At 38.4% G+C, this 20305-nt stretch overlaps 1 protein-coding gene across 6 annotated transcripts; it reads right to left on the bottom strand.

The window, feature by feature from the left end:
- Positions 1–6: 6 nt before the first annotated feature.
- LOC124257533 (zinc finger RNA-binding protein-like) lies at positions 7–19754 on the bottom strand. Of its 6 annotated transcripts, XR_006893296.1 has the most exons (14): positions 19665–19754; positions 17217–17703; positions 15896–16043; positions 13820–13890; positions 13379–13432; positions 11529–11594; positions 7589–7725; positions 7329–7404; positions 5629–5733; positions 5024–5155; positions 4252–4420; positions 2600–2721; positions 777–2334; positions 7–739 (listed from the first exon to the last, which is right to left on the bottom strand). XR_006893296.1 is itself a non-coding variant. In XM_046691629.1 (13 exons), exons 2-13 carry the CDS (start codon positions 17691–17693, stop codon positions 1978–1980), a joined length of 1872 nt encoding a protein of 623 aa, XP_046547585.1. In that variant the 5' UTR covers positions 17694–17703; positions 19665–19754; the 3' UTR covers positions 7–1977. The 6 variants fall into 6 exon arrangements, 5 of the variants coding, with proteins under 5 accessions (XP_046547585.1, XP_046547582.1, XP_046547584.1 ...); XM_046691629.1 differs by having other exon boundaries at positions 7–2334; positions 5066–5155; XM_046691626.1 differs by having other exon boundaries at positions 7–2334; positions 17217–17705; positions 19670–19754.
- Between the last annotated feature and the right edge of the window lie 551 nt (positions 19755–20305).

Below are 20305 nucleotides of genomic sequence, written 5' to 3'. Positions count from 1 at the left end.
AATCGCTCTGGTACAACAACATTTTTATTTCTAATGTATTCATACATTTTGTTGAAAGCAAATGTCATGTGCTTAGCTATATTAGATCTTCAGGATGTTATATTAGTCGACTCAGACTTTTTGTTCAGCAAAAAGAACATTGCACCAATATCAGAGCTTTGATTCAATCTTATTATCAAAATAGAAAAATACATAACACAACACATGGAAATATTTTTTCCAAATGTTTGCTGAAATGGTACAGTGAAATGACAATCTTGATCACAAGAAATAAATTCAAACAAATTACCAACATCAGTGATCAAAATAATGCTGGATTTGCAGAACATGGCACAGTAAATATTGAAATAGCACAGGTGAAGTATTTTCAGTGCCCTGGCTGCACACCTAAAATTATACAGATTACCATCGCCACAATTCATATATCAGAAACTGCAATAAGTTTGAGAACTCAAATAACAGAAAACATGTTTTTGAACCCCATCAAACTATTTCTCAGTGGCACTCTCTCAGTCTCACAGCTTCACAAGGGCATAACAATTTTGAATCACAGTGCCTGTGAAGCGAAATCTCGTTTCGGGTGACAACAGTTTCCGGCAAGTTTCTGGGTCCAGGACAAATGAAGGTTACCAGTAACTATTCTTGCAGTCATGACACTGTTTAGAAATCCAGCTCACAGGTCTACATGTTTACTGATTTATTAATAAAGTGAAATGGCACAACTATTGTGATACATAGTCTGGATCATCAAAAACTATGGGCAAACTTACTTTCACAAACTATCTGTCTGGTGCCAAACAACAATCTTCGACAAAATTCCATTTCTATCCAAGTCAACACAAATTAATTCTTGCCCCTGAAAATATTTCACTGCAACAACCTAAACCTAATAGACAACTCTCAGCACAGTTATGTGAAAGCAATAACAATTATCAAGAGGACTTGATAGCAGCATAATGAAACGTTTCAAAATTTGTAACAAAACATTTCCTTAAAAACAGACACTGACTATGGCAAGTTGTAGCAGAGACTGTGCCATCTTCTTTGGAGTGAAAAGTATTAAGTACATTTAGGGTGACAACATGCAAAACTATTTACAGGGAATTGTCACCTAGTAACACACTACATAAATGACAGCTGAAGCAGGGGTGGTTTTAACTGACAATAATTACATTGACAACTTGATGATACAACTCGGTATAAAGGTTCTTATTTCTGTAGGATTCGCACTGGAGACTAAATTGTTTGTTACCCATCCAAATAGGTACATATGCCATGTATATGTACAACTGAAGTATGAAAGCAATATAGAGTTCTAATGAATAATTTAACAAGTATTGTAAATCAATGTGAACAATATGAAAATAACCCGGTCCAATATTTGTTGTATGGAACAAGAACAAGCAGGTGAAGTTGCAGTTGATTAAACAGAGTTAAAATTGACTGCTTTTTGAACAACTCAAACTTTGGATGACATGATGCGTGTTCCACACTTCATTAAGCCTAAAAAGTTGCAAGAGATGACAATGTTTACCAAAGAAGCTCAATTAAATGTGTCACAAGAAAGGTAATTCACACAACTCACACTTACATCCTCTCACAGATTCACCCAGTTCCTTCACTTTCTTCCCCTTCTTCCTCTCCGCCCCACTCCTCGGCCTCTACCCCGGCCTCTTCCTTTAACAACAGGAGAGGTATCAGCGGCTGGGGCTTCCTCAACAACTTCATCAACCTGCTCTGCTACCTCCTCAGATTCTTGGACAGATATCTCTGTGTCCTTCTCATCACCTGCTGCCTCTGAGCTCACATCTGCTAAATCTATAATAGCAGTATCATCTTCATCGTCATCAGCAAACATATCTCCCAGCATTTCTCCAGTCTCTGACTCATTATCATCCTTTTCCAAAAGCTTCTCCTCTTGCTCTTCCTCTGTCAAATGCTTTTCATCCTCCTCAGGATAATCATCAGCTTCTGCCTTCATACCTCCGTTAGCTTCCTCATCCTGGTCAAATTCTTCAGCAGCTTCAGAAGCCTGACCTTGACCTTCCTCTGTCTCACCTTGGCCATCCCACCTTGGCCATCCTCACTTTCATTTGGACCCTTGGCATCTTCATTTTCTCCATTTTGGTTCTCTGCCTCTTCCAGGCCCTCATCTTCTGTCTTCTCATCCTTCTCAGCAGCCTCCTGCTCCTCCCTGTCCTTCTCCTCCCCTTCCTGCTCAGCCTGGGCACTGTCTGTATCCTCCTTGACCGGTTTCGTTTCATCCTCAGCACCGACAGGAGTTGAGGTCTTCTTCTGAGCCAAGGCTCGTGCTTTAGCAGCATTTTTGGCCTTCTGAAAATACACAAACACAGACACAGAATTACAATTCTGCACATTAGGTTGGGGCACTACTTGATCATGTGTACACATTCAAGACATTTGTGGAAGATACCTTAACTTCAACCCCAATAGAAAATAATGTGTGACAGAGTTGTCCTTTTTATTCCAGGAATTTCAATAATATCAAATAAATGAACCCATAAAGTCAGCATAACGACTTTTTCCTGGTCTCCATCAAACAATTAGCTTAGATATTGTAGATGGCTGCCTCCTTTACCTTGAACATGGTGAAGTGTGCCTGCGACTGACAGTGGGTAACCTTGGCAGCTGTTTCGGTGTTGTAGAACTTGTGACACAGCTTGCAGAAGAAACCAGACACAGGAATAACATAGTTCTGACCTGAAGGAAAAACGTTGCAAGGTCTTAAGAATAATGAATACCACCATACATCCATAATCAGTGAAACAGCTTGGTTTCATCAGTATCACGTTTTGACTTCAATATATTTTCAGAAGACCGTCGTGATAAACTCATCACTTGAACATGCTGAAGATTTTTTGATGGTTATCTCATCAGGCAATAAATATTTTATGACATTCCATATCACATTCTCTCACCTAAAATCTATTGAACTACACCTTCAGGATTCTATTTGCAACTCTGGTTAATTCATTAACAATATACAAAGGTAGAAAACTGTCCCTGCCAATGACAAAACAGGCCATGTATACGACATGATACATTCAGTGTTGATGGGACAAAGGATACTGAATAATACCAGATACCTCTTTACCCATTATAAATGAATGAGTATTGCAGGTATGTGATGGCAGGAATCCTCTGTTACCTTGTGTATCAATTAGCATTCTGTTATGATAATGATAAATACCTTGGACCCATTCACAAACATAGGTTCATTTTGAGACTAATTCAATTTATCGACGCTAAAACACTCAGCTCAATTCATTAGCGAGAGAAATCCTGTGACACATAAATATGAGATGGGCATGGTGACATGACTTGTGAAAAGAAAATAGGTGTCAAGGTGATTGTAGGTATTTATATCAGAATGGAAAGGTGAGAGTGTGCTCAAAACTAGGCACTTCACGTGCCCTAAAATCCCCCTGGATATCTCAATTACAAGTAAGAATATCTACTTTCTTGTAAAACTTCATCAGTATCACGTTTTAGCTTCAGTAGTGTCAGAAGACCGTCGTGATAAACTCATCACTTGAAGAGTTTCAGTTTTCAAACTAAGTGAATGTTAACATCATAATTTGTAAAGAAAGATAACAGTGTAAATCATATCATGCATGTATATTTTTAAACGTTCATGAAAAGATTGTGAAAAGCTACTTTACACCAATGTGAAAACTGAAACAGACTTGAGGATCAATGGTATATGTCACCTTCAGCACTTTCAACGGTGAATCGTAATGGCAAAAAATTATGGATGCGTTCACTAATAAAATATTTCAAAGACTAGTAACGCTGCAGTTGGAAAAAATAAGTCTTGTGAAGCATTTAGACAGGTGAGAAAATGTGCCCTTTGAAATTGAAACTTACAAAAATGAATACTTTTGGTTTATCTTCAAATTTAGGGCTTGTCCCTATCCTCGACAAGATAGGTACCATATATTACCGTGGATAAGCCAATCTCAAAGATCAGCCGATCCCTTAACTTGAACCCTAAAATCAGTATCTAAATGGTATGTTTCGTACATAAGCCCACAGATGACATAAGATGACCTGTCAATAACTGATACTGTGAGCTAAAATCCATGCCATTGGGATAAGATGACACAGCCTGATAACAGATTTTGTCATCTTTCACCAGAATAGGCTTGTGGGTACCTAGCTTAAGAGAGCCTCCCTACAGGTTTTCTGATACAAGGAACATTATAACCCTGCTGAATTAAGTGAACTCACCAATAGCTGTCTCCGCTTCAAACTGCAACTCAGGACATAGGTCTACCTCCTTAGTGTCAGATTTGGCTGACGTAGCTGATCTTGATGTTCCAGATCGGGATGTCTCAGATCTGCCCGATGCAGATGATCTAGAGGAATATCCAGGTCGACCTGCTGTCCTTGGTCTAGACTGAAAGTAATGATAAAGATATGATATCCAAACTGTATTCTTGTGAATTGCATTGATAAAAAGAAAAAGTCATATATCCAGAAATTCAGATGACTGCCCTCCCATTCCCCATTTCAGCTGTCCACTTTGATGTGTAACATACTGGGGACCTATTCTGCCAGAGCTATTCCTGAACATCTGGAACTCCCACAGAGCTTTTATCTATCAAATCTGAGAATATCTACTTTAACAGACTTCATCAGTATCACGTTATGACTTCAGCAGTGTCAGAAGACCGTCGTGATAAACTCATCCCTTGAAGATATGTCAAAATGTAGCACATTTCATTAAAAACTGCCATTCAGTTGTTAAGAAGAAACTTTTACAACAAGAACAATAAATAAATTGCATCTGTTAAGCGCAATGTTGCTCATAGCACATGGTAAAATCAGGATGTTGTATTTGTGAAAGGAGTCTTTGAGATCATAGGAGCGAGTTCCACAGTGAACAATAGATCTTTGTTCAAAGGTCATGAGATGGACACTAAGAACAGAGATCAAGTTTATCCATGGAGTGGAGATTCCAGACTGGGTTGTACTTTTCCACGAAACTCCAGTAATTTACCCTTCTGTCCTCTCCATTCGGGCTGTAACCAACACTATCTACCGTAACTAGGTTGGATGATCGTCCTGATCTCATGTCAGTCCTCCTCGTATCAGAATTTACTTCTGGCTTCTTTCCATATTTAGCAGCATTCTATTAAAACACAAAACGTTTTCGTTATTACATGAAGTATTATGCCAGATAAAAATAACATTTATATTACTAAATATTTCAATGTGATAATCAGATGTCATTAAATTCAAGTACACACTTGATATGAGAATAAGTTTCATGTATCATGTAAAGATGAAAATTATCTCCAGAGTGAAGTGGTGTAGCATTTGGCAACATGCATGAAAACAAATGAGAAGTCATTCAATAACATCAAGAGAAAATGACAATTATGATTGCTAACATTTACACAGGCAAAGCTTTCACACTGGAACTTAGGACATAAAAATACTTTAATGATAGTATTATCTTGCAGAAGGTGACCTATCTAGTTATCCTTTCATGCCGATTCTGAAGATCAATGAGCTGAACAGGAAGTAGAAGTCTCACTACCATTCCTTCTGCATAGTTGAGTCTCTCTCCCAGTGTTTGACTGTAGGCTATATAGTACGTACCTCCTTGTGAACCTGTCTCTCTCTGTGTTTGAGGACCTCGGAGAAGTTAAGGAAGTTCGTCACGCCACACCAGCCACATCCCTTCCTCACCTGCATCTCCGGTTTCTGAAACAAAGATCATTCAGGTGTTGAAGTCATAATTTCGTACTTTGGTTTATGCTCTTTGAACATTATTTATAATGTAAAGAGAGCCTGCATGAGGATGCACAAACATACATGTATGATTCAGGGAGGAGTGCAAAAACATTAAAGGGTGTATGTTAAAGTACCTTCTTTGAGGTACAGGATAATAACTGGGATTCATCTGGAAATAGTCTAAAACACATGAAAGGTGTTAGATAAACGTTTTAGTTTTAATGCTGTCATGAAGATAATGAAGTGAACGAGTATGGTTTTACGCCACTTTTAGCAATATTCCAGCAATATCATGGCAGGGGACACCAGAAATGGGCTTCACATATTGTACCCATGTGGGGAATCGAACCCGGGTCTTTGGCGCGACGAGCGAACACTTTAACCACTAGGCTACCCCACCGCCTGAAGATAATGAAGTGAGTGAGCGAGTTTATTTTTACGCCGCACTCAGCAATATTCCAGCTATATAGCGGCGGCCTGTAAATAATCGAGCCTGGACCAGACAATCCAGTGATCAACAGCATGAGCATCGATCTGCACAATTGAGAACCGATGACGTGTCAACTCAGCCAGCGAGCCTGACCACCCGATCCCGTTAGTCGCCTCTTACTACAAGCATGGGTTACTGAAGGCTCATTCTAACCCGGACCTTAACGGGTTAGATAATGAAGACCAACACGGTTGAATAATGAAACTGAAAAGACCACTTTCTTCAAAGTTAAATCTAAAGAAGAATACCATTTACACAGCGGCTACATGCTGCCCCTGGCTGAATATTTTTGACATTACTTCATAAACTAATGGTTGGTTGCATCAGTTGCAGTGACAACACTGCACATACCCTGGTACCATAAATTTATAAAACATCTGCTGCCAAATTCACAAATTTATAACATATTTCTGTTGAATATAACTGATATCGGCACATAACCATGAAGTGATACTGTACCAGAGCTTCAGATAACTTTTTGGGGTCATTGAGTTATGTACTCGCTTGTGTTCATCTCAAATGGGTATCCTAATTTTCCTTTGAGTAACCAAATAAATTGGACCCACCTCACTCAAACTCAATTGGGCATTTTGCCATTTTCCATTAATTGTAAAAATATAATAAGTTTAAATGTTGTTTATATTGGATCTGTAATATGAGAAAAGATAATAAAGACTGCAAGTAGTCAAATTCATGTGTTGAAATAGAACCTCCGAAATATACCTCAGTTATTTTATCTATGCACCAGTACGCAAGCTGTGATTCGACATTTTTTAGTGTACGCATGTAAGAACAAATTTATTGAGCATATTTACAAAACTTCAAACATACTTGTACGAAATAGACTTAATAAGAATTGAGTTTTCACATAAATATTTGCATTTTTGTTAATTATTGTATTGTTAATTCATCTTATCTGGATGTTGAATGGTTACTCAGGCAAATCTTTTTTTTCCAAATTCAATTTTTGCATGCAGACAAATAACAGCATATGTTTTTAAATAAGAGTTCCGCCTGTTTTATACAGCCAAATCGAACCCTGTTAGAAGTTTCTCATACGTCATGTCCAGCTTACCTTGTGTAGAGTGGTCAGCTTGTGTCGCAGGAAGGGGATGCCAAGCTCCTGGTCACACACCTTGCAGAAGCCAACTCTATAATAAATAGAACTTAGTTTAAAGTTTTAATGTTACACAATATGTCAGACTGAGCTCTTTAAAGCAGTTGTTCCTAGACAGAGAAATAGGTTCACCAGTTGATGAAACATGGACATAGTTGTCCACATGAATGCAGATCAACATGGCACAAACTGCATGATGGGTTGTCATGGTTACAAACCTGGTGCTTTCTATGCGCTTCAGATGCTCCTGTGCTTTGAGGCGTGCCTCGACATGACTAGATTTCTTGCTTGTTACGTTCAGGACATCAGACATTCTGTCCTTGTGCCTTGTACTGGACATGTGATCCCGGAAGTTCTGGAACACCAACAAACAACTTGTTACTTGCGTTGTGCTCACAGTTCAGGCCATCACTTTCCAGCCTACTGTTGTCGATGCCTCACAGGCATGCATACAATGTTCCACCGTTATTTACTAGAGTATGGTTTTAAGCTGCTTGCAATACTCAGGCACTACCATGCCAGCTGGCACTAAAACCAGGCATTCTATATTTCACCAAAGGTAGAAAGTGAACCATGCCTATTGTGTCTTGGCAGTTTGTATGATCAGTTAGCTTGACAAGCTGTCAAGCTCCACTCCATGTGATCCCTAATGAAAGATTTATTTAGGATTCCAAAATATATACCCCTGGCAGACAAACTGTATTACTAGCATTTTCAAAATTGAGATTTTTGCTTTCTTAAACAAGTGGGCATTATAAAACTGTATTCACTGGAATAATGTAAAACTAAGCATGCATGCCTTTACAACTCACTTTACTGGTCCTGTTATGGGTGAATCTGTACCAGCTGTACAAAGTCATGACACTGGTTATTATTGGTTCTAACTACATTTACATTAATAGGGAAATTTCTAAATACAAATTTGTGACTTTACTGATATTGGCTGCAGACTTGGGGCTGAATATCAGCCTCTATGCTGGCCTAGACACATTCCAGAATCAACCAAAGACTAAGATACAGGAAGCCTGTAAGTGAGTGAATATGGTTTTACACCGCTTTTAGCAATATTCCAGCAATATCACTACGGGGAACCAGAAATGGGCTTTACACATTGTACCCATGTGGGGAATTGAACCCGGGCCTTGAGGGTAACGAGCAAACACTTTAACCACAAGACTACCCCATTGCTAAGGAAGCCTGTGAGGCAGACAATGAGTATGCATGCCAAGGAAGAGTTGACACCTTATGATGCATTACTATTAAAAAAATACTTTATGGGTCATAAACATGCAGTTCCAAAGAAAACTACATGCCAAAGTATAGTATAATTGATTATCAGTTTTGTAGTGCTACATCAAAAATATTGCAAAACTTGTGCAAAACCTCCAGTGCATGACACTACCTCTCAACAACTACCACTACACTATCAATGTATTAGCATGAATAGCTTGCATGCTTTTAGCTGAAAAAGAAGAAAATAGCTTTCAGCTATTGACAAAAAATATATGCAAGTAGATGCTCTAAAGAATTTCATTTCAAGTGTCTGTTCATTCGTAACCTTGCAAATATACTGTGTTTTGAAAACTGAAAATTAAAACTATGAAATAAAGTGTTAGAAGAAATAATGAAAGCAAAGTGCAACAGAACACACACTGGTGAGCATGTTATTACAACTCAACAGATACCTGTCGGAGGTCATTCAGGTAGACATGACAGGTGACACGTTGCAGATTTGTATCAATATTCAAAGTAGTAACAGAATCAAGAATAGTGACAGAAATGAAGCCAGACAGAATGTTTACGTACAGACCTGCAAGAGGCCGTCAAGGGAAACAGGACAGAATAGGAGAGGCTAGAAAGTGCAGAACTGTTTCACTTTTATAGTGACAGAAAATGGATAGTGAGTGAAACATTTTCCAAGTTGTAGTTGAGAGCGGAAGAGCTGTATCATTGGTGCTGACAGGCTGGGAGAAGACAAATTGTGTGACTGTTTATCCATGCCTGCAAGTATGACAGCATACTAGGGCCTCTATACATCGAAGTTAAAGTGTGGGAGTGACAACAGCCCTAACATTACATAGAGGAATGAGGCAGTGTTCTGCTGGATTCAGGGACCTTATAGGTCAGGTTGGAAGCTCGAACAAACATATACTGAACAAGCCACTGAGACATTTGGACTTTTAAACTCAAAAGTATAAGGCCCCAACAGGATCTGTCTTCAGAGGGTCACAATGTGCTGTCTGTCTGTCCATACAGTCAGGATCGTTTCCAACATGCTCAACTCTTACAAGTACCTCACATTAGACATGACAGATGTGTTGCATGACACAATTTGAATGTGACAGATTAAGAGGTCAGATCAGAAAACAGGAAAACTTGGAAAATAGAAGAAACCTTAACTGACAGAAATTACATACATGTTTTCACAGACAACTTACCTTGGTTTGTCACACAGTAAACTTCAATATACATTTTTCTTCTAACCCTATGTCCCCATGCATCCATAAATATCCTTTGTACATCACTACAAGAATCTAGCAGCCACCACACTTGCATGTATGTCAAGAGCTTAGACAGGTAATTGGAAATTTCAGCTGGAGCTTCTTAAAGGAAATACAAATCTTGAATAGTCATACAGCCTTTGCCATTTTTTGGTAACTATGTAATAACATTTTATTTTATACATTTTTAAGAAAAATTATATTTTCTGACCATAAAATCCATAAACATGATAAATGGGGAGAAAAAAATAGTACTTCTTGTATCCATGAAAAGCCATGAACAAACATTGTGGGATTCTTGTCTGGTCAAAAAATCATTAAGTAAAGATTACCACTAAAGTTAACCTTTTCAGAAACACGAAAAAAGGTCACATAGTTAGTTCTAAATTAGCCTTTCTTCAAATTTACCTGGACAGAAAGACTTTGAACTCTGACATTCAATGCAAGGGAGATTACCCATGTCCAACCAAGATAGGGTTTTGCAAGTAGCTTTCAACTCATTCAGAGTATAGTGGACTTACCAGCAAGGTGGCCATGGCTATAATAACCAATGTCTAGGCTACAATCCCCAAAGCAGGGAGATGTTTATGTTGCAAGGGATGATCTACACATCATGACAAAGCAGAAGCAGGAATCAGGGTATGATACAGAACTAGAAACCTGCATGGCCACATCAAACATCTTAGACATTATACCTCTTGTGTCAAGTACATAGGTGTGAAGGGATACATAAGGATGGATACTGGACATTCGGACATGACAGCAGGCAAGATGGAAGAAACATTCCAGGTAGGAAACATGTAACCATGGTCACCACCATGCACAATAACTATTGTTATGCCAAAAGTAAAACAAACTTATGAAAAACGTAAAATCAAAAGGCAATCTTACGAGTAAGTTATTAAAGTGTTTCAAGTTCATCATGAAAAAAGCCAAGGAGGAGCGCGACAGAATTATCAAAGAGTCCCATGAGAAGGTGAGACCATGACTACCATGGTAACAAAAGGTGACAAGTTATATGAGTGTAGTAAAGACAGATTGGACTGATTCAAGGTGTGACGTTTCTGCAGCAATCAGCAATGTTCCAGCTATTTAGTGAGTCAGCCCAAAGAGAAGCAGTGGTGGGAGACAAGTAGCGCTCCACACACCATCACATCTACGCTATGAGGCACGATGACACATTCTCCTACCCCAATATGTGACACGATATTATCAACCCCTCACTATAGGGCATGACGTACAATCTTCCCTCAACAAACCCCAGTAGTGGTCTTTCACATCAAGAATTGGGCTGAGGGGATTTTTAAATTGGAATCTCCCATGGAATATGAAGAGGGTCTTTGTTAAAGTACAGAATTTTAAAAAAAAGAATAAAGAATAAAAGCATGGACAAATATGACATGTTACAGTAAAGATCACTAAATAAACAAAAGAAAAATAACATTTTCAGATTAAGTAAAACATGAAAAAAAGCATGTTTAGTTAAATATTTGAACAAGGCAGTTTCCAATGAAACACAAGAGGCAAATGTTTAAGAATATCTAGATAACTGAGCCCAAGAGTGGGCCGGGAAAGTGGCAAAATTAGTGCCCAGCCCACACAGCACTGGGGCAGAGCACTGGCAACACACAAGAGACGGTGTGAGTGACAGAACTACCTGTTCATTGCAGCACTCCATGTCACACACATGGCAGTAGAAAGGAGATTTCTCACCGACTGGTGGCTGGAGAAGAAGAGATGAGAAATGAGATGACAGTGGCTGCAGTAGGTAGAGCAGCTGAGATCCAGCCAGCTGGATGGAGCTGGCTTGTAAGATTAAACCATGGCTCAGCTAACAGGGAGCTGATTTCCCCAGTAATAAGAAAATGCACACCATCTACCTGATAATATGTCCCAGGAATGATTTTATTGGGCAGATGCCTAATAAATTTGTTGAAGTAGTACTTTTCTAACGCTTGACATGTAACAATATTATGATGTCTATTCAGGTCAGTAAGAGCTACAGGTTGAGTTGAATGAATACGCTCTATTAATGCGTTATTGTTCTCATCACTGAAGAATGGGTTTAAGTAACGAAACAATGATAAATCTATAAGATGTTTTACTTCAACTTGGATAAGTGACACCATCAGTGGAAATATTTAATGAAATCACTGTGTTCACAGTGACATTGTGTCAGAAAACATGATCTTAACTAAACAGAAAGTGTAAGGTGTCATTGGTTTAAACTTAGAATGACAACTGTTAAAAACAGATTATTCTGATTTGGACAGTATTTTCTAGTTTAACACCACATTCAGCAATATTCCAACTAAGTGGCACCTGTCTGTAATTAGCAAGTCTGGACCAGACAATCCAGTAATTAACATGACAAGCATCGATATGATGACATGTCATTCAAGTCAGCGAGCCTGACCACCCAATTCTTTCACAAGCACAGGATGTTGACGATCAATTCTAACCCACATCTTCACAAGTAGGACTGTATTTTCTACACAATGCTATAGATATGCCACCTCATCTAGCCAAACTAAGATTTCAACCAACTAGCTCGACACATCACTTCTAGTATTAATGGTGGCATCAGTGTCTGAAGGAAAATAGAACAGGGATAGTTTCATGCATGATTCAAAAGCAGAAAACTACACTCTTCAAGACAGAACATTAATCAGAATTAAAACATCAGTGTGCTGTTTCTATTTCTCTGGCAAATTCAGATAAAAACAGCATGCATGTATTGTTTCTAACACAGGAACGTGTCTTGAAGCTGCAACCAAATCCACTCAACTGCAGCAGCTTCACTCAAATCTAACAGTGATCAAGCTAACAGATGCAGGATCAGTTTGGCTCCTTATAATGTACATCCAGAATATCTTAAACCATCATCGTACAAGAGTAGAAAACTATATGGAAAAATAATAAAAATACAAAGACCATTTATCCCAACAGACAAATATTTGCCACTAAAATGCAAATAGTAACTAATGTTATGGACCATCTTGTGGAAGGTATGAATGTTACTGCCACATCCTTAGTAAAATTCCTAATTGTGAAATTAATAGGGTGGTATTATTCTCACACATTCTTTAAAGTTGGGAATCATAACCAGAGATTTCCCAATCTCCTTCGACAAATCTAGTTGTTTAGTGAACCTGACTACTTACATGAAGATTTCATACCAAAAGCAACAAGGTGAGGTGAAATTGGGTTTAACGTCGTACTTGAGAATATTTTGCTCAGATGTCGACATCCAAAAGCAACAAAACTTACATGATCCTACAGAAGAAAACCAAATATACCCATACCACTTGTCACTTTCTCCAAATACATGCATGTATTTAAGATAAAGAATGTGAAACTTTCAACTTAGTGAACATATAAAACCTATTTTTAGATGAGACATTTGTTAAAACTTCAGCAGTCTTGAGTAAACCATATCATATTCTACATGTTCTATCATGTCGAGATAAAGAACATGCAAGAGAAAGAGCTTTGAGTTAACCATACCCTCTGTGCACGATCATCAAAGCGATATTTGTCTGCTAGCTCAAGCCCCGGCATCTGGATAAGAAAAAGTCAGGTAAAATGTCTGTAATACAAGGCTCCAAATGTGCTTTGTACCTATGTAAACCACTACAACACAATAATGTTAAGCTGTTTGCAAAGAAGGAAGAAATTTGATAACCCAATTTTACTTGTACTACACTATTACCCAGATTTGGTACTCTTTTTAAATTTTATGATCTGATAACATATTTAATATGCATTTTATTTCAGATATCTGAAATACTTATGATTGAATAGCAATGTTTCACAGTGCCAAATAAGCCTAGTATATGCTTGGTGAAGGGTTTTGTCCACATTGTAAACGATGTTGAAAAGACATTTTAACTGTCTACAGGGAGGAAGTTAACAGAAACGTCGAGAACATTTTAGAGTCATACAAACCTCATCATCAGTTGGCTTGGCAGGATCATATTCCTCATGTTCATTCCTACTCCTTCGGTGCGGTAATTCATCTAGCAGAAATCATTGTCAAGAATTAGTTTACACTGGGTGATAAATAATAGCAACATCGTTCTGATAAAAGTAATGAAATGATCCTTATTTCATTTAAAAAGAGATATAAAAGATGCATTTATGTTGCAAGTCACTGACCACCAATCAGAATATATCCCTGTCACTCTTGGTTATCCCAATTACAAGTAATAAGTGATCTACAGAACATTCCCAAACAAATGTTAAAAAATCCATACAATATTAATGTTCAAATATTTACAAAAAGCTACATATTAAACTGTGCAGCAAGGTTTTATTTGCCATTCTAATTTATTATTTTGACCTGTAAGCATGAAAAACACATATGGATTCATGAAAACACAGAATTTTCATAGGCTGCAGGCTGCAGTCTTTTTCTGGAAAATAAGCATCACAAAATGTTTTGTAACCAAACACCTTATGAGCAACCATTTCTTGTGCATGATTCGTACATTAATCATTCACCACAAATAGCTTAATATCAGACAATTTGGGTATTACCCACACACATTCTGTACTCATATTTCATCAGCTGTTAAAAACCATGCAATTGTCACACTTTTCCTGATCAAGGTAAGCAGGGCAATCAGTATGCTATCAAATGACAGGGTCAACAAAGATTTCCAAATTATGAACTTGGGCCAAAAAAATATATATATCCGTTTCCTATTACATGCTTTTTAAAAATAGGGTAGGTGGGTCGGTTTTATCTTTTTTTTTCCACTTTTTTTTTAGTAGCACCAGGTGGGGCACCTGAGAATGTCTTCAAGCATACCATATCATGTTGTGATAATGTCTTGTGATGAAACATTGATAGATTTCTATATCAAATCATTATTTATGTTATTTATTTGCAGGTTTTGTCAGTGAGAGTCCATAATGCCAATTCAATGCAATCCATTTTAGCCCTAGGTACACTGAAAAACATGAAAATATCATACTCAATTTGGATGAAAATGATGAGTTCAAATGCACTCCAGTCAAGATTTGGTTATAAAAAGATTTAGGGTCGGTCGGGTTACCGGAAACGGACATAGTTTTTTTTATTTGGCCTTATGTATTAATTCCAAATTTAAAAATATACAGCTGATTCTTCAGGAAACGTAAAGCAAGATAGAGGCAGCTAGGTAATCATTGCTGAATGGAAACATCTCAAAGAACAGTCATATCCATGTGCACTTACACAGAACTGGACTGCAAGCTGTTGTAAATCCTGAATGAAACCCCCAGGCAACATGCAACAATGTCCATGTATGGATTGAAAAACAGGCCTTGTGCTTTACCAGGTCATACAAACAGCTTGTCATAGCTTACAAACACTACTACACAAACATTTCATGACATTTACAGTGTTTGTTTTATCATCAAGCAATGTGTTTGGTAATTGTAAGTCACAGAACTAGTCCACTGTGAATAGAGTTAACATATATACCAAAACATCTCAATTCTACGGATGGTCAAGAAATCACAAGTGGATCATAACCCACATGGATAGAAACAGAATAGTCCACTAGTTCAAGACCAGTTAAAATCCAGAGGGGCAAGTTGTTTTCTACCAAAATCTAACTATTTTACGTAAATCACTGGTCCGAAATGAGTTGTGGGCTAGGTGGACATGTCTACTGTTGTCCCATGTGGTGAAGTTAGGCCAGTGGCCTCAACCACTGATTAGCAACTATTGCTGTCTAACCGAAGGAGCAATTACTAGACACCGCAACATCCAAAGATATGCCGGATGATCCTGAAAAGGCTCGTGAAAAAAATAAGTCATTCCCAACATGTGCTCCACTATTGTGCAAACTGAAGGAGCAATCTAGGCTCTATGTGTGTCCTGAAGAGAATGACAATTGGGCCACTGAATATAATGAAGATTCCAAGAAAGCTGGTTACAATTGTCCTACAAACACTGTAAAACTTGAATTAAGTTCTGACTACATGAACAGTTAGCATGAATGTACATCCCTTTAAGCAAAGTACAACGTTTACCTGAATCTCGTCGACTGAAGCGACTAGGTCTATCTCTGCGACTTGTGTGTTCTTCTCGTCTTCGATTAGGAGAATAACGGTCCAAATCTCGCCTTCTATCGAAATCTGAGCTGCGGTTTCGCCCCCTCTGGTGGTCACTTGGGGAAGACTGAAACCATGACAGTTTGGGGCACATGTTGAGCAGAGTAGTGGGAAGGGAGACGACTCCTAGGGCATGAATCTCCAGCAGCATCATGATGACTGGTGTTTTCACACCTCTCCACACCCCATTAAGGTGATGTTATGAACTTGCACAGCAGCAAAACCAACATGTTCAATCAGAATACATCAATATGAAAATATTTGTGAAGATTTTTCAGGAATATTGGTAGCTCTGTGCAAAACAGGAACATTTTGAATACCATTTAGATTGGTAGAAAGGTTCACACTGAACCATATCAATGTCATACTCAATACCAAAATAGACACCATCAATAACCCTATGTATATTTACAAAACTGGTAATGATACGCATTGATGGATGGTATTGAGTATGTGCAGATCTTTCACTGTCAGATTAGTGGCAATGTGAGCAACAGCCACAAAACTGAGAAGCTTCGTGGAATATAAGTTGAAAGAGGAAAAATAACAAAAAATGTTAAAGTTACTGCAAAACTATTCGTGGTATAGATACTAACTAGTCCAAAGACAAATTTCATAAAACTTGGACGTAAAAATTGAAATATCCAACATAAAATAGAATCATTCAATTCAAAACCGAGAAAGGAGAAAATTCCTGCATGCATTATATGCAAATGGAGCATGATCAATGTTGGTTCAGCTCTTCTGTCACTTGATGTGCTGGGAACAATACTGCAAGAATTCAGTCAGTACCAGTAACCATGGCAATAGGTTGTAACATCCAGTCTTCAACTTGGATAAATTTGCCTTGAATGTTTATGGAAGCCCATGGACTTACAGGTCCAACAGACCCTGCACTTGCTGGAGTGAAAAATAAGGTGTTGAAGTATTGAGAATATTGCAAGGGAATGAACTCTTCTGAACACGTCCGCGAGTTCTTGAAAATGCACCTGAAAGTTGGTTGTGAATGTTTGTTCTTCGGACATCATGAAAGACACTGTGACTGGATCCCTCCAAGCAACCATTACGAAGAAGTGTTGATGTTCTGTAGAATGAACAAATCTTGGTCCACATCAAGATCATGAAATATTCTTTGTGTAACAATAACCAATGCTGCGACAATAAAAAAAGAAATAGATAATATAATGCCTTTTCACTTCTGGCAACAAAACCCAGAAGAATCCATTAGATGAACACCTACCGAATCCCTTCGTCGACGCTTGATATCCAGATCTCGGTTCATTGATGGCACTGAACGCTTGTTATGTCTTGATGGCATATCAAGCAAGGAGGGAATCATTGACCGTGACATGCCTGGTGGACTGGGTAACATTGGGCCAATGTTTCCAGGCATCCCCACATCCATAATCAGCTGGTTCTGTTTCTGCAGCAAGTTACTTGCCAAAGCCAACTGGGACTCTCTCAAACTAAGTTGCTGTTGAAGACGTCGCTGTTGAATCATGGTGTCGATGTTGTCACTGCTGCTGCTGCTGCCCATCATTCCTTGCATATTGTTGAGCCCACTAATACCCATGTTGCTGCCTGACACAGGGGGTTCCCCCAGAATGCCCCTCCCACCTGCTCCCATTCCAAGTGAGCCCATGCCTTGCATGTTCATGTTTCCCATTCCCATTTGCCCCACATAGTTCTGTTGATTCTGGTTCTGGCCCCAGACCATCTTGCTGGATCTACAACAGAACACAGTAGTGAGTTAGTTCACCTAATAACCACTTATCCTTTAACTTACTGGATACAGAGTATTTTTAACTTAAGAGCCTTTACCATGTTTAGGCTAACTTAGAGTACACAAGAAAACACATGATAAATAAGACACATTTTGTGGACCAAACACAAATTGTTGTGTTGAAAGTAACCGCTTTCCCCTGAAAACATTTTCCGTGGGGAGCATTTTCCCCTAACCTTACGAATAGTGTCTAACCCTTTGACAGATTTGCCAATGGTCCGAAAGAAGTCTACAACCTGCCGGCCCCAGCATCTGACTGTATATTTCATGACTTTGACTGAAGTTGTTATACGTGACATGTGACACTTGTTTGCTGTTTACAAATCTTATGTTTGTCAATAACTTCAGTAGCAATTATAAGAAATGTTAAATCTGAAATGTGTGTTTAATTTTATTCAATGGGTCCTGTGATTTTCAATGGGTCAGACAGACATCTGAAACTTACAGGACCCAATGTCTTGTTACTTTGAAACACCATTCGTGAACACTAAGGCAGAATCCAGGCCATCAGCATGATCTGACTGCTTCCAAATAACATTTAAATTCTGAACGTAGTATTTACTATCAGTGTTCATTCTAGCGTTTCTAAAAAGTGGACCATGGTCCAAGTGTCTTCATTTGTGGGCCATTTAGAAAATATTGTCAAACCTGATGAAGGAGCAGGCATACACTCAAACATTGTGTTATTCACAATTAAAAGTTAACATCCATTAAATCTTGCTTTTCTTATTGTCAAACGGTCAGATCAAATTGCTGTTGGCCTTTGAATCACATTAGTTTCCTCTTATGCAAACCTGGGTTGCTGAAGGCCAATCCTAACCTGTATTACTCTTACCGAAATTAGTTCATATGAATAAACTTGTATTCCAGCCAAGGCCTACATCGAGCACACCTTGGTATAGTGCAAAGTCGTCTAGTTATATGCTGGACTAACCGAAATGGACAGTGTTGGTTCCAAAGACAAGGCAAATAAGTGCCATATCATGTTGACCGTTGAGTATGGCTGAAGGGGTCGTTGTTGGCACAGGTACTACAGATACGTACCCTAGGTACGTTTCTGTATACAGATATGTACCCTAAACAAAGTAAAAATACAGAAACGTACCCGGTACCCTAAAAGGCGGAAGAGTCCATATTCCTCAATCCAAAACCGAAACCGCATGTACTTATTCCCGTTCAACTGATTGTGAGTGGTATTCATATGCATAGCAAAATATGTTACTGTGTATTCTCATTACTTACATAAAGCAATCAAATGTATCTAATACAACAGCATGACAGTTCCGATCAAGAATACGACACAATGGGAATGGAATCGTCCTACGGTACGTTTCTGTATTCTCATTATGGCCAGGGTACATATCTGTAAACAGAAACGTACCTGGGGTACATGTAGTACCCGTGCCGACAACGACCCCTTCAGCTTGAGTATGTGTACAGATACTGAAAAGGTTCAAATTCTTGTCAAGCAGAAATACCAAGAATGATGGCATTTAACGTTTTTAGATAAGGTAAATGTTTTTCGAGTTACAAAGGGTAGAGTAATCCCTCCTTCAAACAGCCGAGCATACCACGTGCGTCAGATTTTGGCGCGCGTAGTTTCTGAGCAGACGATGAAAAAACAGCTGACATCAGAGCTTTTACAAAGCGCCGGTGTTGTTCATGTATCATGGATATTATGGTTCGTCTATCGAAGATCTGTCACTTATAAGAAAGACTACTCTACCTGATCCAGACAACACGGGCGAGGTAATGCCACTAATGGAAGGGCGGGTTTCCTCATCAAAATTTACTTTGCATAATAAGGATTAAGAATTTCGTTATTCAGCCACTGGTTTGGCTACATGAACTATACAAAACTTAAATTTAGCATGCAATTGGAAAATCTGTATTTTGTATGCAAACCTTCTTAACTATGACAGGCTGAAAGCTTCTCCGTTGTTGAAACCAATAGGCGACGCGAGCGTGTCGTGTCTTGTGCAATGGCGGATGACAATAATCTCAATGACCGAATGTTTTCTAAAGGTGTTGCAACTTCTAAAACGAACAGGTTGCTTTACCTGGAATACATTATTTTTATCCTCCTATAACAATGCGTACGCCAATAACCTTGGTTCGATACAATAAGTATCTTTGCGCTTATGCAGGAATGAGTTTTGACTCGAGAGTAAATGTGCTATTTTCGCAACAACATTTCTTACATTAACATGCTCTTTCTTTGTTGCGTTCATTACAACTACTAAATGTGTGACTGCACTTTCACGATACATCGGGACTGCAGATGAAGCAAACTGCCCTCGTGTGTTTTCTCACTAGTTATTATTCACATTTGGTATGCGTTTCTGAGATATATATTTCTCCATTTGGTCACGTTTTGTGGGTGTTTTTGCTCTGGTCCATGAGTTAGCATTTTAAAAATAATTTAACTTAAAGGCTTAGACTTTTAAATCGTGTTGTATAGCTATGATTCCAACTCACAACATCGATATAGTGTATAATATACAATACGTGAGACAGCACCTTGTTCATGCATTATACAATGCTTC

The sequence above is a fragment of the Haliotis rubra genome, unplaced genomic scaffold (assembly GCF_003918875.1).
Source record: "Haliotis rubra isolate DU_JTF1 unplaced genomic scaffold, ASM391887v1 Scf665, whole genome shotgun sequence".
NCBI classification, from domain to species: domain Eukaryota; kingdom Metazoa; phylum Mollusca; class Gastropoda; order Lepetellida; family Haliotidae; genus Haliotis; species Haliotis rubra.
This window is presented reverse-complemented; position numbering and strand designations above follow the sequence as displayed.

What these genes read in the sequence shown, in the direction of transcription:
- LOC124257533 (XM_046691626.1), bottom strand. Translation starts at nt 17,693, where the DNA reads ATGGTCTGGGGCCAGAACCAGAATCAACAGAACTATGTGGGGCAAATG. An exon ending in CTTCAGTCGACGAGATTCAG is followed by an intron (nt 13,891 to 15,895) that starts GTAAACGTTGTA and finishes GATTTCTGCTAG; the next exon opens with ATGAATTACCGCACCGAAGG. An exon ending in AAGCGCATAGAAAGCACCAG is followed by an intron (nt 7,405 to 7,588) that starts GTTTGTAACCAT and finishes TATTTATTATAG; the next exon opens with AGTTGGCTTCTGCAAGGTGT.